Source organism: Rhinatrema bivittatum, chromosome 12, assembly GCF_901001135.1.
Source record: "Rhinatrema bivittatum chromosome 12, aRhiBiv1.1, whole genome shotgun sequence".
Classification (NCBI taxonomy): domain Eukaryota; kingdom Metazoa; phylum Chordata; class Amphibia; order Gymnophiona; family Rhinatrematidae; genus Rhinatrema; species Rhinatrema bivittatum.
This window is the reverse complement of record NC_042626.1, coordinates 21,390,575-21,414,004: the sequence shown is the minus strand read 5'-3', so window position 1 is coordinate 21,414,004 and position 23,430 is coordinate 21,390,575. Positions and strand designations below refer to the sequence as shown.

At 41.4% G+C, this 23,430-nt stretch overlaps 1 protein-coding gene across 1 annotated transcript in view; it reads right to left on the bottom strand.

Annotated features, from left to right (window-relative positions):
• TECTA (tectorin alpha) overlaps positions 1–23,430 on the bottom strand; it is a 72,671-nt gene that overhangs the window by 35,497 nt on the left and 13,744 nt on the right. Inside the window, exons 4-9 of the mRNA XM_029574094.1 lie at positions 21,893–22,030; positions 20,040–20,205; positions 17,269–17,681; positions 12,227–12,797; positions 10,588–11,180; positions 913–1,486 (exon numbers count right to left, since the gene is read on the bottom strand). Coding sequence (XP_029429954.1) covers positions 913–1,486; positions 10,588–11,180; positions 12,227–12,797; positions 17,269–17,681; positions 20,040–20,205; positions 21,893–22,030 — 2,455 coding nt within the window. The remainder of the gene's footprint in view (positions 1–912; positions 1,487–10,587; positions 11,181–12,226; positions 12,798–17,268; positions 17,682–20,039; positions 20,206–21,892; positions 22,031–23,430) is intronic.

Below are 23,430 nucleotides of genomic sequence, written 5' to 3'. Positions count from 1 at the left end.
GGAAGCTTGGGCAGATATGTATGTATATTACATTTTCAAATATACACACCTATTTTTCAATGCATAATCCATCCACAAATATAGTGCACGTTTTCTACTGTGTAAGTTTTAGAAAATCCTCAGAATAATTTCTCTGAAAATTTGTTAAAATTTGCATGGGTACAAAAATACCTATGTATCTTGCCACTAGGTGGCTTATCAAAAATTGCCAAGACTCACTTTTCTAGTACTTTTTAGGGTTTGGACATTTGGCACAGCCCATTTGTACTTATCTAATTCTTTATTATCTTGCATCTTCTTTGCAGAGGTTGTCAGGCAACAGCCATTAAGGCTGTATGAGCATCAACATTTATTCAACATGGGAGGAGGGCTAGTGCTATGGTTCAAGTCATAGCACTGTATGAAACAGCACAGCAAACAGTTCAACTCGGCTCTCGGCTGGGGCCAGCTGGGATTGGGCACACCACAGAGACAATGTGCTCAGTCCTAGAGAGGAAGGGAAGACAACAGTGCTGAGGGATCATCTCAGAAGAGACATCCCTTCAGTCCTCAAGAATGTTGAGGCTTCCCAGTGCTTCCAAGGCAAATATTCAGACATAGGGAGATATAAATAAAAGGGCAGCAGGGAAAGAAATCCATGGGAGTAAACTGAAGTACAGGGATCTTGGAGTATGGGGACCGTTCTGGGCCTCACATTTTAGGAAGAAATTCAAGAAACTAAATGAGTAGAAAAAGACAACAAACGTAATTAGAGGGACATAGGCTGCCTTACAAGGAGACGCTTATCAGACAGGCCTCTCTGACTTTAGGGAAAAAGTGCTTCTGTGTGGCATGAGTAGAGAGAAATATATTTTTAAAAGAATGCCCATGGTTCTCCTTTAAATTAACTGAACAATAAAATTCTGGACTTACGGCAAAAGTTGCTTCTTCTCCATTGGCCAACGTCCACTTGGGCATTCTTGCAGGCACTGGCATATCGGGTCACCGAATCGCAAAGTTCCGAGTCATTCCCCCTACTCTGGCACAAACGAAAGAGGCAGGTCCTGTAATAAGCTGACACATTGACAACGGCATGACAATCCAGAAAGGAGCTGTTACTGGGGTCATTGATGATGCCACACTTGGACCTGCTCTTGTAATACTTCAGTAATTCTGAATCATTGTTACAAGCCTTCAGCAAGTCACCACATTCCCCATTGCAGATTTCATCAAATGTCGTCCAGCTTTCCAGGAAAATGTCCAAATTATCTGTGCACTTCCCATTCGGGAAACAGAACTCATCACTGCTGTCTCCATTAAAGTAACCGCAGAGCCCTCCAGTACAGTTGTAGTAGTAGGTAGACAGGCTAATGTGAAGCAGCCCTTGGTCTGAGTAATGGATTTTAACAAATCCGTTCGACTCAATGACGGTCCCATTCCTGTTACGGTAAATCTCTAGTTTGCCAGAGGGGTGGAAATATGGCAAGTGTACCTCAAATCCATTTACCTGAAAAAAAAAAAGATCCCAGAAATAATTGTAAGCAGCAATAAGTGTTCTTCAAAATGTTTGTCAGCTGGAGATATATTCAAGGTGGTAGTGATAGTAGTGCTGCTAGTAACCAAGGAAAAACAATAAAAGAAAATATATGTGCCCTAAACTTGTTCCCAGGGAAAATGGAACTGGAAGCAGATAAAACAACAAGTACAAGTACTTCACTAACGGCCAATGCAATGAAGTGCACTCAGCCTAGCGCACAGGTTAACCTGCGGTTGGACATGCATTTTTGGATGCGCGTGACTAAGCAATAAGGGGATTAGTGTGTCCAGAATGGGCATCCAAACAAACACGTAGCTAATAGCGCTCATCAAATGCAAACGCCATGTTGATGAGGCTATTAGCTATTACCCCCAATGCAAAAAAATTGCCGGCGCCCAATGCATACTTTTTAACACGGCAAACTTAACACCAGCCCCGGAGTTGGCATAAAGACTGGCTCAGCTCAAAAAAATCCTGCTTTTCTGTGGTTTCTCCTACTTAGTATCATCGTGATACTAAGATCTATGTTCTTCCTGTTTTTCCCTCTCTTCTCTCGCCCCTTCTCTCTTCCTATCTGCTTCCTCTCCCCCCACCCTGGTTCTTTGTAACTTCGTTCCTTCAGTTATTTTGTAAACCGGCATGATGTACCCATGAATGTTGATATATAAAAGCTGATAAATAAAATAAATCTACTCCTTGCAATGACTAAAACTTATTAAAAAATGAAAGGCTTGATGAAAAAAAATGTTGAGGGGGTGCACAATGTACACGCTCCAGCCATGCATATTGTGTCTATATATTGGGCCGGTAAATTATCTGCGGCGGGAGAAAACGGATGCTCGCATTGAGCATCTGCTTTCCTAACCTGCGCATCCCACGTTTACTGGGCGCTTGATGCTTTTGAGCGCTAGGGACGCACAATTTATCTCTCGCGCATCCTTTTTAGCGCAGCAGCTCATTAGAATATTGCCCAGGAGAGGTGGATTTGCGCGCATTGAAAAAACGGGCACCCAGTTTGGATGCACATTTTTACATGCGTGGTATTGCATCGGACCCTAAGAAGTATACAGGTTTTTGTAGACCTGGCAGTATCAACCTGAACATTATGAAGCTTGGTAATTATAACTACCACACCCCACACTCAAATCACATCAGAGCACAGCTTTCTACCTCCTGTCTTTTTGCCTGTGATACAAGATCACAGACGGACAGATGGGTGGACATGATCTCCCATAGGCGCTCTTGATATACTTCCTACAAGAACACCCTATAGAAAGAATTTATTTTCATAGCCATTTATAAAAAGGGTATGTCTGGAGTGGATTTTATTGATTAATTTTTTTTTTTTTTGCTACATAGATCCCTGGTAGGAATGGAGTCTTCATCATCATGCAATGGTGACATCTAGTGGCTGAGTGTTGGGCACACCTGGAACCAATGTCCCTTACAAAGTTAAGCTAGGGACAGGCCTGGATTTGTCACTAGGCACGCTAGGCCCATGCCTAGGCGGCCGATATCGGGGGGGAAGGGGGGGTGGCAGGCAGAGAGAAAACAATATTCTGTTTCCAATAAAGAAAAAGCATCTGCCTCCCCTCTGATATGTCAGGCCCCTTGGTGGTGGCGGCGTCTTCTCTCACATTGGTCTATTTCAGAGGAAGCTGCTACTCTCACAGCCACCCCCTGTATGACCTCTGTTTCAGTACAAGCAGCAGATCGTGCTCAGGTCCTGCCCCCACCTTCAGCGACAGCAGAAAACACATGGCCCTCCTCAGTTCACTGGCTCTGCTGCTCTTCCTATCGCTGCTGCAAGGCTTTCCTGTGCTACTGCTTTGTCGCTGGCCCCCTCATCGTTGAACCACGACAAAAACTAGTTATTTAAAAAAAAAAACCAAAAAAACCCCCTAGCATTGGGGTCTTGCAGCCCGCCCCTTCCCCCAGGCCAAGGAAAATCTCGAACTCTCCCAGAGCATCAACAGACCAGGAGTGGATTTGGCCTCTCGGGGCTCTGGGCATGCCCCGGTGGGCCGGTCAGGGCAGTCATGTGACATGGTGTTGCTCGCAGCAGCCTCCACTGAGCATGTAAATATAATGTACATGCTGTTAGTGATACTTTTTACCTCATTAGACTGTACTTTGGCTATTTTACAGTAAAAACTATTATAGATACATCATTTTTTATTGTGTGGGAGAGTGAGGGGCTGGGGGGTACGAGGCTGTAAGCTTTACCTATGACACCTAAAACCCTTGCACCAATTCTGGCTGCACTGGATCCATGTGGTAAAGCAGAATTATGGAGCTCTGCTACTTTGGGTCCTGTGGCTCTCTCCAGTCTTGGCCAAGGCTTCATTTTTCTTGTTAAGCCCTAGAGAAACAGCATAGATTAATCTGGTCTACCCTCCCCTTCCCCTCCTGAGTATGTGGGCAGTGCAGAACCTGGGGAATCATAAAAGCAGCAGACTCTGCAGCGCTCAGCCAATGGGAATACACTGGAATGGTGGCAGGGAGGGGGGACGGAGGCAAGTTACAGTCAGGAAAAGTGATGGGGTAAGCCAAGAGAAAGTGCCTGTGCAGTGTTTTGGGGAGACTTCTGTAGGCTGGACGTTCCTCCTGAAAGGGTCAGCTGTCTGTGGAACCAGTGATTCTCCTGGAGTGGGGGGGCCCACAAAGAGGTAGGAATGGGAAAGGGAGAGGGAAGGGGCTGTTGCAGGCTGGGGAAGGGCTGGCAGCAAGCAGAAACTTTTTAGATAATCGTGTGGCAGTATAGAAGCGGGGGCACTCACTGTCAGGCCGATACAGTAAAACCCGCGGGACAGCAGGCGCTCCGAGGCAAGCGCCCGCTCTCCCAACACGCACACAGGCCACTCTCTGATTTAGTATGCAAATGAGGGCCCGCGGTAAAAAGAGGCGCTAGGGACACTAGCGTGTCCCTAGCGCCTCTTTTTTGACAGGAGCGGTGGCTGTCAGCGAGTTTGACAGCCGACGCTCAATTTTGCTGGCATCTGTTCTCAAACCCGCTGACAGCCACGGGTTCAGAAAACGGACAGCCACGGGTTCAGAATTGAGCATCCGCCTTCCGACCCGCGGGCCGATTTTAAATTTTGTTTTTTAAAATTTACATTTTTTTTTAATTTTGGGGCCTCCGACTTAATATCGCTATGAAATTAAGTTGGAGGGTGTACAGAAAAGCAGTTTTTTCTGCTTTTCTGTACACTTCCCCGGCGCCGGCAGAAATTAACGCCTGCCTTTGGGCAGGCGTTAATTTTTGAAAGTAAAATGTGCGACTTCGCTGCACATTTTGCTTTCTGGATCGCGCGGGAATAACTAATAGGGCCATCAACATGCATTTGCATGTTACGGGCGCTATTAGTTTTGGGGGGGTTGGCCGCGGGTTTTCGACGTGCTATTACCCCTTACTGTATAAGGGGTAAAGCTAGCGCGTCGAAAATGCGCAGCCAAACCCGGGCTAACAGTGCATACTGTACTGTATTGGCCCATGTGTGAGTATATGAGCAGCAGCACAATGATGGGATGTGTCAGAGAAAGAGAGAGAGAGAGAGAGTGTGTCTTTCTCCATGACACAGAAAGACACCCATTCTCTATGACACACCCATACACTGAGAGTGAGAGTGTGTATGTGTGTGTGTGTGTGTATATATGTGTGAGAGAGTGTCTGTATCAGAGAGACATTCACACACACCCTCTCTTGGACACAAAGTCTGAAAGAGTGTGTGTGTGGGTGTTTGTGTCTGAGAGACTATGTGTATGTCTGACATTGGCTGGCAGTGTGATTGTCACATTACTTGGCAACTGGTTCAAGAGCTGACTGGTTGACAAGAGACTTTAAAACCAGACCAGGAATCCATGACATAATTATGAGAGGCATAACCAGACATGGGGGCAGATGGCAACCGATTGGTAATGTCCTACCTGAGGGAAGGGGTCAACACCACCAATAGTGCCTAGGGGTGACAAAAACCTAAATCTATCCCTGGTTAAGAAAGGGAGAAAAATCCTTGTAAACCAAGAATGAAATGCTTGGCACTTCAGCTTTACAACCCCTCTGTCATAAATGGCAGGCAGCGGGGGGTTAAGCTTGGTCTAGATGCTTAGAAGCCTGGAAAAATCAGAGTATGCTGCATAGCATTCATTTTCTCCTTTCTCAGACTACACAGCATTTTATTATAACATTATTTTAGTAGTACATATCCTTAATATCAATTGTGGTTAAAAAGCACACAAACATCTAAAGTCTCGCTAAGCATATTGGAATGATGAATTTCAGAGCATCATATATTACTGTATCTTATCCAAGCATGAAATCATTTTCTATGTCACAATCTATCTACTATAAAAATGAGAAGAGGCGGGTAGCACCTTTTAGACTAACCAATTTATCGAGGCAGGAGCTTTCAAGGACAGAGCCTACGTCGTCAGATGCATCTACTATCTTCTGCTGTTATGAATTAAACCCAATACCTTGTGCTAGAAAGCATTTCAAGAGCTATCAGAGCATCAGAAAAAATGTTCACAGCACAGTCCTTTAATATTTTCACAAACATCTTGATCAACACGCCATTACAATCCTAAATTACTAGAGTTTGTTGAAGAAGTTCTACAATGTATCAGGTTCCCTATAGAACTTCCAAATGCAGTATATCTAGACACTTAGGGGCCAATACATGCATGACTCAGTAAACTTTTAACATGCATGTTAACACAGAACTTAATATGTAATACATTTTACAGAGGGCATGCTAAAGCTTTTTCTTAATAGCATGACCTTGGTATTAACATGGATATTAACACAAAAAAGTTTAATATCCACACTTGCTGCCAGAAAATTCACTCTGTTAACTGGGATTTATTTTATTTTATTTACGCTTTTTTTTTTATACCGAGGTATAGCTAATTGCCTTCCCTCCGGTTTACATCATCAACAACCATTACATAAAACAGTGTGTGAACTTGAAAAACGTGAAAAGACACGCGTATTCATTGTTACAAATAAACCCCAAACATAACATCTAACTGAATCTGATCTGATGAAAAAGAAAAATAACAAGAAAAGAAGAGGAAACATTTTAAATTAACTCAAACAACTAACCAAAATTCCTCTTTATGATTGAAGGATATAATCAGCATTACACATTATCCAAGGCAGGTTCGTTACACATATCATGTAAATAGGGGGAGATGGGTGGGATGGAATCTGGGTAGAGCTCAGGGTGTTTTATGTATTCTACAAGTTTATATTAACGTGTTCGTATTCCTAGATTTAAGATAGCTAATTGCATACCCGATGAAGGTATGTAATTATATTTGTTGAGTGATGTTAGCCAATGCCATCCTTGCGTGTTTGCGTGAATAACCATGTTTTGAGCTCTTTTTTGAAGGATTTAAAGTTGCTTTGAGAGCTCAGGTGTTCTGGTAGAGAATTCCATAATTTTGGCCCAGCAATAGATATGGCTCTGTTTCTTGTTGTGGATAATTTGGCGACTGGGAGTGAAGGTATGACTAGATTTACTTTACTTGCTGTTCTGGTTGTCCGTTGTGCTCTGTGTATCTGAATGACATTGTCCAGTGCCGTGTTATCTACATTATATATTGCACTGGGTAGTACTGTTAGTATTTTGAATTCAATTCGTTTTTCCACCGGAAGCCAGTGAAGGCTGTTGAGGACAAGGGTGATGTGTTCTGCTTTCTTTTTGCCAGTCAGGACTCTAGCTGCTGCATTCTGCAGCAATTGTAGTGGTTTTAGGGTCGCTTTAGGTAAACCTAACAGGAGTGAGTTGCAGTAGTTGAGGCTGGTGCAAATTAGGGATTGTAGTACTGTTCTGAATTCTTGGTGATGTAGCATTGGTTTTAGGTGTTTAAGAATTTGTAGTTTATGGAAGCCTTCTTTTGTTTTTGCTGTGATGTGTTTTTTGTAGCTTAGATCATTTTCAATCCAAATGCCCAGATCTTTTACGTTATCTTTAAATTGTAAGCGGATGTTGTCTATATTAAGGGATATTAAGGGATAATTTCATCCCCCACCTTCCTGGAGCACAGCTGAAAGGGTCCAATGACCTGCTAGTCCCTTCCCTCCCTCCAGGAGCACAGCTGATACTCTACCCTGATTGACCCTTCCTTCCCTATAGGAAGATCCTCCTTATTCTTACCCATTCAGAAGTGAACAAAGTATGATGGAGGCAGAAGACAGCAAGCCTCCTTCCCATCTCACTCCTCCCCCTATGTGCAACAGTTTAGCTGCTGCTATTTCTTAAGTCACCAAGAGCGGGGCAGGAAGGAAGCTTGCTCTTTCCTGCCCCATCATACCTGGTCCACATCTGATGGAGAAAGGGCAAAGGATGGACCTGTCTGGAGGGAAGGAGAGTGTCCATTGGGCCATCGGCCCCTTCAACTGTGCTCCAAGTCACTTTGGGTCAGTTAGCATGAGGGATTTCAAGACTTTCAGTAACCATAAAAACGTTAACACCTGGTCCAAGGCAGGTGTTAAGATTTTGGCTTTATTGATGCCTTGGTAAACAATGGTCAGCATACCATTGTATTTACTGTGAGCCCAGTAAAGCCTCATTTGCATATGATGCTCCCTCACTTACATTCATGCATGCAGAAATTTTAGTGTGTACGTGTTGAGGACTGTCAACATTTATTTAAAAAAATAATTATTAATTGCCTTCCTGATACATATCTCTCAAGGCATGTTAAGGTTTTATTGCATAGCACACCGGTTTTAGCTTGTGTAAAATGACCTTTACATCCATGCTAAACTTTGTTACATAGACCCCTTTGAATGAAATAGAAAATTAGCAGAAACAGATCAACAATCAGAAATACTGGGTGAACAATATCCAAAGCTCCATAAAGCAACTTAAATACTGCTCTCCCTAGAAAGAATTTTGTAATGCCTGCCCCCAAGAATCTGAATTTGTGCAGGAATTTCTAAAGTGACAGCTTAATAATGACATAGTGGCCTTGTCTTCTTTCAGTCTAATCAGTCTGTAACTAATAATTGTCATATCAGTGAAGTATTGTTTAAAAAGAAAGATCCATTAAATTGTAAATCCAAATACACAACCATTTTGATTCCACCGGTGATAGCAGCATTTGAGATACCTGGAGTGCAGAGTAGCCTAGTGGTTAGAGCAGCAGGCTGAGAACCAGGGAAGCCAGGGTTCAGTCCTGTTGATGTCCTTTGTGACCTTGTCCATTGTCTCAGATACAAACCTAGGGCCCTAATTTCTAAGCACTAAGAAGACCTTTAACAAACAGACCCCTTAGATCATAAGCTGTCTGTGGACGGGGAAATACCTACAGTACCTGAATGTAATTCACCTTGAGCTACTAATGAAAAGATGTGAGCTAAATCTAAATAAATAAGTTCTCTCTCACAATTTGAATTAAAGAAAAAACAAAGACCATCAAAACATGAACCACTCCACAAACACTAATGCAATAAGCACAATTCCTATCATTCTCTCTTGTTCCTTCCATTGCTGATATTACAAACACAACTCCCATCGTATTTATTTTATGTTTATATATTGTTCTTTATATGAGCTCTGAGCAACAGGTATAATGAATACTTGCCTGAGACCACAAGGAGCACCTGGGGCAGAAGGGGAGACTTAGACAGAGGTTTCTTGCTTCTGAGCCCATTACTATCATCACAGGCCCACTCTCAAATAACCCGTTTTTTCCTTCACTAACACTCCCACGATATAATAAGGGCACGCAGCTATGCGTATATTTTTGTGCATTCAACTTTACTCCTAATTTAACAAAGAGTTTAGCCCACAAAAAACAAATGTCAGTACAACTGTGTGCAATTGGTGCTCCTCCATGCAAATCCCATGTTAATGAAGGCATTAGTTATTACTCCCTGATGCAGAGAAAGGGAAATGTAATTCCTGGTCAGAGATGGAGTAAAGTTTCTGGAGCTAGTGTTAGTCTATGGGGCCGATTCTAGAATTCAAGGTGCAGGATTTATGCACATGAAGCATAATTTGTGCACATAAAACAGGTTTTATGGAGGTATGCGGGAGTTGTGTGCATTAAATTGGCATATATGTGCATAAGCAGCATGTGTGTGCATATATTGTATTTTATAAACCTCTAGAGTAGGCACGTTCTTGCAGTATTTCACATAAATGTTAATAGGGGGCGTGCTGCGGCAAGGTTTGGAAACTTCTGTTTTGTAAGCAATATACATGCTTACTTGTCTGTGTGCTTTTAAACCTGCTAATTAACTTGCACAAGTGAAATCGGATGTCTTTTGTCTGCAGTTTTTGGGTGGGAGGACTGGTTGAACTTGGTGGTGTTCAGGGTGAAGTGCTAGAGGGTCGAGGTGAACTGGCAAAGGCCTGGTGATTACAAGTGTGTGCACGAAAAAGTATTTTCAGAAGCAGAATACATACTTTCTACATTATCTGCCTCAGCGGATTATGTGTACATCAAATATATGTGCGTAATTTAGAAAATGAATAGGGAAAATGTGTGTTCCTGCATTACAAATGCAGATGTCCACTGAAACATATGCAGTATTCTATAAACTGTGGGCTTCCTGCACACAGTTTATAAAATGCTAACAAATCTTTGCAGGCCACTGTGCATGCAAATGTCGTATTGTGGACAGTTTTCAAAGTTGGGCTCTCTGTGCATTAATTTTTTTTTGCATAGAGAACATGCTTTGTGCATAAAATGCTGTGTGCATATAAATTCTGTTTTATGTGTGCTAAGCATGTTTTTGTGTGCACATTTTCAGGTTAGCATGGTTTTTTTTTCTAATTCCTGTTGCATTAGCATACCATTAACACTGCATCGGGTGGTAACTTTTTTTTTTTTTTAGTACATGAGTAAAGAAAAGTGCTGAAATTCAAGGCACATTTTTTTTTACTCACATCTTGTTACATCGGAGTCACAGTTCTGTCACCCTCTCTTGACTTTGCTATCACAGGCACTGCAAGCACAGACGCCCATCAGCACATCCTGTTCAGTACCTTTCTAGGATACTTTTCTTTGTGCATGCTGATATTTAGTCCTGAAAGAAGGGCCACTAAACCTCCTACCTTTAGCTCCACTGTGCTGCCGCTCCCAATCTTTATTTCTTGGTTAGCCACCTGAAACCGCAAGGCCCGCAGCCAATTGGAACCTCCATCCAACTTCTTTTTACTGATATCAACCGCCAGAAACTCAGGTTTTTCAGGGCAGGTCTTCAGCAGTGTATAGGAGTTTTCCAGTGGGTAACTGAATGTAACGGAGTCAAATGTATGCAGCACTTGATTCTGGTTCACTAAACACACACTTTCGCGTCTGGGATAGCAGCCTTGGTATCCATTCTCCACAAAGCACATCTCCCCTTCCCGGCAGGTGGTGTTAAAACATGTGATCTCTCCATCCTCCTCACACCAGCACTGTATAGTGCAATCCACAGAAGCCCAAAATGAGTCCCCTATGGAATAGTATCTGCCATTCTGGTCACAGCCACACTGGTGTAGGGGGACACAGAGATCGGTGCTAAGGACGTAACCTTCGTTACACTCGCAGCCTTCAGTGCAAGGAGATGTGCAGGACAAGGGAGCAGTGAGGTCTGAGCAGGTAGCAGGACAGCTGCTGGTACAAACTGAATAATGGCTATGGTCAGGGCAGTGAACCGCTGCAGCTGTGAGAAAGAAAACACTGTTAAATTCAGCCACATCTACAGGTTAACTCTACCATTAACATCAGTCATTTTCACATCTCTCATGTCTATACAACAAAGGCTTTAAGGGATCATCAGAAACAATTTACATACATAGAAACAGAAATGACGGCAGAAGAAGACCAATCGGTCCATCCAGTCTGCCCAGCAAGCTTTCACACTTTTTTTTTTCCATACATTTCTGTTACTCTTGTCTCTTTAAATAATTTTTTTGGTTCTGTTTCGTAGATAGCAGTGCTGGAGCTACATCTAAGTGAAGTATCCAGTTAATTGGTTTGGGGTAGTAACCGCCGTAATAAGCAAGCTACTCCCACGCTTGTTTACCCAGCTTGTGCAATTCAGGTCTTGTTGGTTGAATATAGATCCTATTTTCTTCATTCCCCCTGCCGTTGAAGCAGTGAGCTGCGCTGGATATGTATTCTAAGTGAAGTATCAGGCTTGATTTGGAGTAGTAACCGCTGTAACAAGCAACTTCTACAACAAATCATTTAATTATCGAATTCAGGGATTGAGAGTATACCTATAAGAAACATTCATGAGCTATAATCTGTATATATTTAGCCACTAAAATGTGTGCATGCACTAAAAAATATAATGTGTATGCTACAATGGCATTTAATGGACAATGCACTTAAATATAGCCTCAATAGCATGTAAACAGTACTGGTACACATGTTAACCATTAAAACTGTAGCTTTCCATGCATTAATAGCGTATGTATGCTAAATAGGGTGAGGCTGCCACAAAAATAGCAAATACATGCTAAACACTAAACAGCATGTCCAGTTGTTATAAAGCTGGTCTTATGCATTCCAGCTGCCAAAAGAGCCTTTCCACTGCTGCTTTCAGACAAGATGTAGCAAGTCAAAGCTGTAATCTGGATTCTCTTTAACTTACGTTTGCATACATTTCCAGAAAATTGCTGCTAACCAAAATATACATTTGACACTATCTACTCATCTTTAAAAAGAATTCATTTTTTACTGCAGCTCTAATATGTGACTTACTGCACCCAGTCTGGGATCGCCAGTCTCCAATTGGAATTCCAAGAGCTTGGCATACAAGAGCATAAGCCTGAATGGCTTGGCAGAAACTGGTGCCATTGTCTTTAGTGCCACATAAGTCATAAACACAGCTGTGAACAAAGGCTGTTGGATCCACTACTGTGCCACATTCCCAGAGGGGGCCGTTGGTCCTGTTGATGAAACCGCAATAATCAGGAGTAAAATAAAGGGTTTCTGTGGCTGCATCACAGAAACTGCAGTTGTCTAAACAGCCAGAGGAGCACCTCCAGTCAGGGTGATACACCCGCCAGCTTTCCCCTAAGTCTAGCACAGATACAGCAGGTCTGCCATCAGATCGCAGTGTGTCATCCTGAGGATTCTTATTGTAGTTACCGCATAGTCCACAGGTGGCATTGGTGTAGGTGCCTGGGACAGAGATAGAGGCATAATGTTGGCCATCATAAGTCACCAAAAGGCCAAAATCTGTTTCCACTGCTGTTGATAAACCACTTTGGTAAATTTTTACTGCTCCCAGTTCTAAGATGACAGGTAGTGAAGTCACCAAGTCATTTACCTATAGAACAAAAACAAAAGCTTGGAAATTTCATTCTCACTTCTATAATCACTGAAACATATTGTAGAGGCTCAGTGAAAATGTGTGAACAGCTAATTCCAAGGAACACTGATGGAAGCAAACAGTGATCCTTTATTCAAGGATCCTGAGATCCAATCAAATGAAGACAAAGCCCTTTATCAGAAAAAGAATATTGCAGATTTGGAAATTAAAAGTCATACTCTAGCACAGATAATCCCATGTGAATCAATTCTGACCATTGTACATGACACTGACCTTCATACTCAGATTAGTGATGATTATCATAAGCTGGCCCTTGCCCATTCACTTACTGGTGCTGATTATACACTGATTAGAAATGATCACACACACTGATTAGCATTAAACATTCTGCCTATACTGGCCGTCATACGCTAACCAGCAATCAGCATCCCCACTGATGGAAGTGGGGCTGGGGATAGCATTTCTCTCATCAAATCTTTCTGAGTACTTTTATGTGGTGACCTCATTGTACTACATCTAGATAAACCTCCGCAAGGCCACCACCACCACCACAGAAGTATGATGAAAAGCAAAAAGGATAATTCATACCCAGGATAAAAATGAAGCCCGGCCTTAGCCTCAGTACTGGGACTAAAGATGGTGGCAGCAGTAAGGCTGAACTTTAAGGTGAAAACATCATTTCAGACACAGTTAGAGGTAAACCTGATCATGTACTCGTTGCAGTAGGAGACAGACCACAGCAGCTACTGAAAGAATTGAGAGGATCAAATACAGTTTCGTGAACCCTTGTAGTTAAACATGAATGCTGCTATTTTCACTCCACAAACCCTGCATTTAAATCAAGAGGGTTCACAAAAAAGCATTCCAAAAACTGGAAGAGAGAGCAAAATGATCAAAGGAAAAGCTACAAAAAAAGCAACAGATGCAAATTTAAGACCAGTAGTTGGAAAATACATCAAAGTAAAGTAGTGAACACACCTTAAAACAACTGAGGGCTGATGCAGAAAGAGAAAAGGAGGTCCAGAGTGGAGCACCAGAAGAGAGGTGCCAGAACAATTGAAGAAGAAAAGGGGTGAGATACCAGTGAATGATAAAGGCACAACACAGGAGGATGAGAGTAATGTAAGACAGAGTCAAGAGGAAAGGAAGGTGAGAGATCAGAAGATAGAAGAGATTCTAGACTGCGTGGAGAGGGATTGGTATGCTGTGGGCAAGAGAAAGATTAACCGAGTTAAACTCGACAGCCAAAGTAAAATGCAAGTTAAGTAACATAAATGAGGCTATAACCTGCATAAAGGGGACCATCTATTGATATCAGAGAAATAACTTGCACACAATACTGTGCAGTGAAAATCATTACTGAAAGAGTCCCACCAGCAAGCATGCAAGGCCAGAACAAAAGGAAAACAACAACAACAAAAAAAACCCTCCTTGGAAAAAAAAATATATGAAAAAATGCAGACTTTGTCACTGCTAGACAAGAGACAAGAAAAATAGAGGCAAACTCACCATAGGTAGTGAAAAAGAGTGGAGGAACAAATAAAGAAAACGAATTAATAATGAACATAAATATAAATAACCAGGAGGCCAGGATTCAAAGGCATTTTCAATATCACTAGTACTTATCCAGATTAGTCGGATAAGTCATTATCTGGTAATGAATAAGTAATGGACAAGAGCATATCAAGGTATATCAAAGCCAGTGGGTCTGAACTGGCAGCAGTGGGCAATGGGCTGGGATTCTATCAGGGAGAACCATATTGGCAGTGGAGTTTTGGGAATGCAGTATTAGTCTTACTCTTCAGGTACTCAGGGCTTGGACACACCAAGCAACACCCTCATTGATTCAAAGGGAGGTCTGCCCTGTTTAAACCCTAAGGGGTAGATTTTCAAAGCGTTATGCGTGCTGGTCCAATTTTCAAAGGCCCAGTCACGTGTGTAAGTCCTGGGGCCTCGGGAAGGGGGCGGGGCTAGAGGCCCCCGGCACAGCGCCCATTTGCCGCTGTGTCAGGGGATTGCGTGCCAGCAGGGTGTTGGCGCAAAAGGTAAAATAAAGATTTGGGGAGGGGGGCTAGGTTAGGGGGAAGGGAGGTTAGTGTACGGGGTTGGGAAATTCCTCCCAGTCCGCTCCAAAATTGGAGCGGACTGGGAGGGAACTGAGGAAGGCCGCGGGCGTCGGTGCACACAGGATGCACAAGTGTGCACCCCCTTGCGTGCGCCGATCCCCAATTTTATAACATTTGCGCACCTGCGCACGCATGTTATAAAATTGGGCGTTCATGTGTGCGTGCTGGGTAGCACGTGTGCATCTTTGAAAATCTACTCCTAAGTCAGCAGAGAGGCTGTGCTGGCACAACGAGCCCATAGATCTTAGAGCTAGGCCTGTAAGTGTTGCTTTGAAGCCTGTTTGAGTTGTGTGTGTAAAACCGTATTTACCTTGTAAGGAAGTTATCCTATATCTTCCGTCTTTCTCATGCATAATGTAAGCCAGGATCTTATTATGTTTGCTACATGCTCTCTTAATTAAAGCTCTGTTGTGAACCGAGCAACAGAATAAATGTTTTGTTTGCTGTATGTGTTGGGATTTTCCCCATTGATTTTTTATGGAGCCAGGGTAAATAAGTGTTTCACAGTGAGCATGTAGATGAATTGGTGTAGAGATTGATATGTGGGCACATGTTTTTGACTCCTTGTCTTTACGTCATGCTGATGTCATAGACAGCAAATGCTCACCTCCTACCACTTTTTTTCTGTAGGGGACCAAGAAACTTTGCATGTCTGTAACATGATGAGATTCATGCATAGGGAAATGAGAGAGTAAATGGATTTCCCAGCTGGGAGCAGGGAAGGCCTGAAATGCCACATTTTACAGTCATTATTGCCAATTTTGCTGCTATTTGCCTCCTGTGCAGCCCCTGCTCCAGTTCTGAATAGCAAATATTTTATTGGCCTGCCTGGCTTAATAGCTCTTTGCCTCTGGCTGCTTTCTAGTGGAAAAATGGGTGGCTTGACTCCTCAGTCCTGTATCTATTTGTAGTTTATGTCATGATTCTGTTGTCTTAATGAGTAAAGGTACTTTGTGCCTTGATTTACAGCCTGTTTTACTAAGCTTCCCCGCCGCCAAAGATCCAAAATGGGAAAAAAGCCTTACTAAATCAGGCCTTTAAAGCATTATACAAATGAAAACTAAACTAACTCCACCCCTCTGTTTGTGGTGTCTAAAGCCTTCTGTTTATTCAGAGCCATGGTTTCTTCTCACGAGCTCTGCCTCACAGTGAAGCTTTTAATCTGAGTCACTTTTTTTTTATTATCAAAAAGCAACAGTGTACTGTCTGTCTCTGCATTATTTAAACCAAGTCCAGCTGCTTTAATTCCACCTCTATATTTGTGTCTCTTCTCTCTGTTCTTTTTGCCATCCGCAGCCCTCAGTACCTAAAGGAAATACAATCTCCTTTGAAAGAGGACGGAACAAGACAATAGAGCCAGACACACTGACCACTATCAATGAATATGTTAATTCAGAGCTTAAGATTTAAAATTCCATGTTTGTGGTTCTGGATGCTTCTAAAATTCTGCAGAATAAATAAATGTAACATCTCCACTCAAAGAAATCCACTGATTTGAAAAATTTCACAAAATCATTTGTTGATCCATCATATGTTGAGGTTCACGGCTATCTTTAAGCCTATTGTCCAGTTATAATCATCAATCTGTGCTCCAATTCTTTTGTACTATGAAAGTCAAAACATATGTCACAACTCAACTTCTCAAAAAATAATGAAGATGAAGACAAAATACTCATCTCCGACTCTTACTTGACCTCCTGAGAAGTGCATTATATTCCTTAAATTCATCAACACTTTCTTAACTCCCAAAGCCTGACACAGGCCAGTGTTTGAACTAAACATCTAAAATTCTACTCTCCTACAGTTTTACAGTAGATATGGGAATAGGTTTTAAAAGATAGCAATAAAAGCATGTAGAATTTAAGAAAAAATAACATTTTAACCCTTCCTCCCCTCCAAATTAAAACAGAACAAACATAAAATGCATTGCAAGTCATGTAACATAAATGTTCTACTTTAGTGATATTATAGAAAAAAAGAGAATGTGCAGGCTTCTACCTCAAAAATAAATATGGCTAAGAAAGAAAAGGTAGGCTAAAGGATTCCAAAAAGTATAAACATGCAGACAGCAGGCTTCAAAGCAAGCTGAAAATTGTAAGTGACTAAGGTGAGGATAACTGATAGCATACCGGGATATGAGCGCACTTATAATTTTCAGCATAATTTGGCACCTGGTGTCTGCATGTTTATACTTTTTAGAATTGTTTAGCCTACCTTTCTTTTTTCAACCACTCTAGTGATAAACATCCTTCTCCTACTAGTAAACACCATAAAGAAGTCTCCCTTAGGAAGTGTCTGAAATCGAGATACAACACATTTCCTTTCTTTGGTATTTCTCTCACCTTGACTTTACCCAGATTGCCTTTGGGTATGACGATGCTGTGAGAATAAACCTCCAGAGAGATCTCATTAAGCCATGAGACAGAGGATCCCCCTCGGTTTTCGTTTTTGGCTTCCACACTAAAAAAAGGAAGGTGAGTTCCTTGCCAGCACTGTCTAGCAAGAAGATATGAACAAGACCCCTGAAAATGAAAAAGAAGTCCATCAAAGGTGTGATAGTGGGGGTCACCAAACACCACACACGTGCTGCTTTCCAACGGAAGGCACTGGAAAAACCTCTCTTTGGGCTCACAGACTTCAAAGGGGCCACAGACTGCCTCCTGGCAGAAAACTTCATTATTGAAATCCAGACAGCGACACTTTGTAGAGCAATTGGCATTTTCCCAGAACACTTCCCCTTGTCGTAGAAACTGTCCTATGTCAAACACACAAGAAAGTGATGTTAAATGAAGATTTTAACCTCCAACAGTGAGGAGCCTGTCATTTGCATAATCCTGTTACTAAAATGCTAGGGGGTCAGTTTAAAAATAATGCTCAGTTTCTTAATTAGGTATCTAAATTTAGGATGATATTCGGCCGAACTTAGGTTCTTAAATTTTAGGTTGAAAATTCACCTAAATTTAGAGAGCTATAACAGCGGTGGCCAAATCCAGTCCCTGACAGCCACAAACAAGCCAGGTTTTTCGGATATCCACAATGAATATGCATGAAATAGATTTGCATATAATGGAGGGCGTGTATGTGTATTTTATGCATATTCATTGTGGATATCTTGAAAACCTGGGCTGTCTGTGGCTCTCAAGGACTTGAGTTGGCCACCCCTGACCTATAACTTAGAAGCCTAAATTTCCTGCTATTCACTTTCCTAGCTTTAGTATCCTAAGTTAGGTACCTAGTGCTAAAGGCCAGTGCTAAGTAGGGATGTGCATTCGTCACATCCATTTTGGCATGTACCTGCGTATCTGCGTACCTCGTCAACTTTCTAGTAGATGTGGGAAACAAAGAACACGTTTGTATTTTTAATAATTGGAAATCCACATACCGGTACTATCCTTTTTTTTTTTTCCCCCGCGTGTACTAGAAAGTTGGCGAGGTACGTGTGTAACTGCCAAAAAAGATGCAACAAATGGACATCCCTAGTGCTAAGTGCCTGACTTTTTCCCCACTGCCTCAAATCTGTCCCCATTACTGGCCAATTTTTAGGAATCTCTAGTTTTATTGCACTCCTAAATTTAGTGTTCAGCTGGCTCCAGATTTACTTACCTGACTCCCAAATTTAGCAACCTAAACCCTTTGAAAATTGGCCCCAAGCACATTGTAGACTTCAGTCTGAAGACCAGCTGGAGTCCTGTTGCTAATCTATGTTACAAAGACTCTAAGATTATGAAGGGAACACATGAAAGTAAATGGGAGGCACAGATGGCAAAAATAGAGAGGTTTGGGACAAAGTAACAAGAATAAAAGACAAATTACAGTGAACTAAGATCAATAACATACATGTAAGACTCACTGAATTATACTGGAAAATTGAAATGGAGATGAACAAAATACAAATTCTTGTTAGTTTCTCTAGCTGAGTATAAAAAGCAGGAATTTCTATCCCAGAGTGTGTCCATTGAGCAAGGAGATATGCAGTGTTAATTTATACTTTGTCCAGTGCTAGTTCATACTTTATCTGGTGTTAGTTGATGGTTTGTGCAATCTCCATTCATGACTGGCACCTCTGAATGGGATTTATTATGTACCAGGAGGCAGGGCCTCCTGGTACATAATAAATCCCATGGAATGGTCGGCAACACTCTAGGCAGTGGTCACATATATATTTATTCTCTCTATCTATCTATCTATATATATATATATCACTAACTCACTCTTGTCACCAATCCCCGAGTGCCACAACTCATAAACTGCCAACTGCCCACTCAGCCACATCTCATTGATCATCCGCCCCAAATGAAAACTCTGCCCTGTCCTCCAACTCTGGTGCCCTAGGCGATTACCTAATCCACCTAGTGCTCCCGCTGGCCCTGCGTACCACATCACTCAGTCTAAAGAGCACTACAGATGTATGCTTTAATGTCACAGAGTCAGCCATTTATTGTTTTATGTCTATGTTTATGCAATGTCTGAGAGTTGGTTTTATGTTGATTTTATGATTGTAACTTTGTAAGTCACACTGATTATCTGGTTAGAATTGTGGGGCATAACAATATGAAAATAAAATAAATAAATAGTATTGTTATTGTAATTGTCAGTGGTATCTGTGAGTTATATAATGCCATTTTGCTCAGATTGGAAACCACAGTGTCTTGCAGTCATTGGCACTTGAGAAACTGATATAATCGCCTGAAGAACAGATATAGTCATATGAATGCACAGCCCATTTTGAGCTGAGAGAGCCTTTGATGGAATGAGATGCTAGCTGAGTAAACTGCTGAGAAAGGCTAACGCAACACAAATCATACTGTATAACCCAATTTGCGTTAAGCCCATTTTAATATTAGAGATCTTCTTTGCATACATTTGCATGTAACATAGCCCATTAATATTTTTCATCACATTATTAACAAGGATTAATGCACAAGTACATTAAGGCTAATGCAGCATTAATGTATGGTAAACAGGCATTAACACACATTAAAATATGTTTATTGCACATTAATATTGCATCAGCCTTAACATGCTTTAGTACATTGGCCCCTTAATTTTCTGCATGTAATAGTCCTGCTGTTTTAAACTGTAACTGCACAATGCATGTTTTGGTTGCCTTTACCTTTGAGACTGCAGCCATTAGCTGGGTCAATTTCTTTCCCATCTACTTTGAACACCCATCGTCCAGGAAAATTTACATTAGTTGTCTCTTCAATATTGACTATATCATGGGACCTGGATCCAGGAATGCTAAAATAATTGGTACTGTTTCCACCATTAAAACCTGCCTGAAAAGATAGAAATATCAGTGTTTGAAATTCGGCATGCTTCAAAGAAAATAAAGGCATACCAAACCAGATGACATCAGGTCCCATGTCAGATAAACACCCAGACATACCCATTCTATATATCATTCGGTTTATGGAATACATAGACCCTTTCATTTTCTAGTCCTTTTTTTCTTACATGCTATTGATGGGCTATGCTCTAGGTAACCTAACCTACCAAAAACCCAGTTAAAAGAGAAATCCAGACTTAGGAGTATATTTCATGACCCAAGAAACCCAGATACCCATGATTTGGGTCTTCATAAACCCTCTTCCTGTTGTAGGTGCTATTAGGCCCTATTGCAGATATAACTTGTAATAAAGAGTATTGAAAAGGCAGTGAAACAAGTTTTGACATGTCACACAAGAAGTTGTCATTCTTGTTCTCCCAAGTTTTTGATTTTTGATCGTATGTAGCTTTGTAGTTACCAGCAAATATAGTATTATAGCATGACATTTGTGCTTGTTTTGCTAGATGGATAGACGCCGTAAGTTAGCTATAGATGCTGCCTTAGCAGAAAAACTGGGCCACGAGGTTAGAGAAACATTTTTAGAATAGACAAGGCCATGCCAATGTTGCAAAACCCTAAGAAGACATTTAACTATGAAATGAGGATTAATTAGCATGGAAAGAGAGAGCAAATTACCATATGGCCATTCAGATTAATTGTTTATAGTAAAAAGCCAATCACAGAAATTTTGACAATTATATAACCTAGTTTCAGAGTTGGAAATGTGCAACTGTAAATCCTATGTATCTTATTATCAATAAAATCATTTGAGAGAGGGAGTTTTATGCTGGTGCTTTGCGTAGCACTCTGCCAGTCTCTCTCTCCATAAGGCCTTATTATATTATTTTATAGCATTTAAATAAAAAGCGTTTCTCTACAGCTATTGACTAAGCATCTGAAAGAGAGAACCACATCCGGGGAATGATGTGGTTCTCTGTTGCCCTTACCCCCCAGCTTTTTGTTAACCCATTCCCAAGATTCTTCGTTAAACCCCCTCACCCCTCCCTCCTCTTCTCCCCCTTGAAAATCACCTTTCCGATTTTAACCTCCGCTGTATATATTGTACATTGACATTCACCGTTCCTAATTATCCTACTCTTTACATATCGTTACCTAGTGAATCTATTTATAATTTCTCTTCCAGTTAACCTTTTATCTAGCTAATTTCTTTAACGTTATCATGTTGTTTTTCTGTTCTTTGTAAAGGCTATGCCTGCGTGACAGTTTCCCTGTCCGAGTTTCAAGTTATATGTAAACCGATACAATGTGCAAACGGATGTTAAATAAATGCTAAATAAATAAATGCTAAATAAATAAATAAGAGTCCTCATATTTGTGCATCACCTGCTGCACTGAATGCTGCTGCAATCTCCTCCGAGACTTTAGCATTCTCAATCAGCAACACATCCCATCTCCCTTAAGGCAGGTAAGCATGCCCCTTCTGCAGCACCATTACCCATGCAGCCACAGACCTAAGGGTGCTTCCAAACCCGACTCTCCAACTTTGCAGTATATAGCGCTAATCAAACGGTTATTGGGAGAGCCCTAAAAACGAGATGCTGTTTAAGACAGGATTTATATGGGGATAAAAGTTTGTACAAGATTACATGCTGAAAACTAGAATATTGAGATCGTACCTGTGCCATTACACCACCAAGTCCAGTTAAAGGGTCTCCCCCACTTGCTGTTCCTGTGGTCCAGTTGATTTCATCATAATTAAACATGGCAATGGTTGACGAGCCATCTGAGATCAGGAGAGCCTGAAATGTATTTACCTAACAACAAGTTTCAGTGTCAAAATTCCCAAAATTCTATGCCAGTTCCCTTTTTTTTTAAATTATATCTGTTTTTCTCCCTCTATCAACAAAGCCTAGGTGTGCAACATAAACATGGATTTTGTAAGCACAGACCAAACCTTAATCATCTAAGGGTCAGACTTAAGTTTTGACTAAAAGTACAGCAGAAAAAAAGTGTTTACTTGCTCACTTTTGAAACATATTTTGGCAAAAGATTTTATTTCTTGCCACTTGTAGAAGGAAACATTCTACGGAAAAAATTGGGCAAGCAAAAGTATGTCCATAAGTATTAAATTTAACAATCAAGCATCCACGGACAAAAGTTTCCTAGGAGGTGACATACTAATGTGCACTAACCAGGAGAAAGATCTTGGGTTGAACCTGTCTGGTAATCTGAAGACAGTTAAACACTGTGGTAAGGTGGTGAGCCAGAGCCAGAAGGGTGATAGAGTACATAGGGAGAGACAAACAGTAGAAAAAAATGGTGACGATACCTCTGACAGGTCATTGGTGAGACCGCACCTAGAATAGTAAGTCCAATTCTGGAGGCCATACTTTTAAATGGATATAGACAGTGTGGAAAAGGTCCAGAGAAAGTTACCAAAAACTAGTTAGTCTGCACCAAAAATCCTATGAAGTGACTTAACGACCTAAATATGTGCAGTATGCTGGAGGAGAGGCAAAACAGGGAACTATGACAGAGACTTTCAGATATCTCATAGATATCTGAAAGAAGCGAACCTTTTTCAGAGGAAAGAATGCTCTAGAACAAGAAGCCCTGGTGGGGGTATTTGTCAAAGCCATGTATTTGCATAAAACCCAGTTGTGTGTTTGTAAATGGCTGTACTAAAATAGCTGAAGACTGTGCATGTAGGAGTACACATGTAAATCAACAATCCAAGGGAATAGTGCAGTGCAACTATATGAAGAATCCACACAGTGAGTCAAAGTTCATGTAAATAATTTTTGGTTAGTACGGCAACGTCACTATCTCAAAAGTTACATGTAACGCAATTTTTGAACAATCCCCTGACACGGTCCCGTCTTTCGCTGTGCGGCTGCATCGCGAGGGACGGCAATAAATTCAATTTTCTTAACCAAGTGTCGGTGCACTCCGTGGAGTTGCCGTACTAACCAGAAATTATTTACATGAATTTCGACTCACTGTGTGGATTCTTCATATAGTTGCACTGCACTATTCCCTTGGATTGTTGATTTATTACGTGCAGTGCTTCTCCTCTTTCGTTTGTGGAGGAGTACACATGTAAATATATTGTCCTTGTATTTTTATGTAAACTGCAGAGAGGCATTCCAGGGGGGCAGAAATGGAACCTGTGCACATACTTTTTCATTTTAAGAAGATGTATGTGCATATGTGT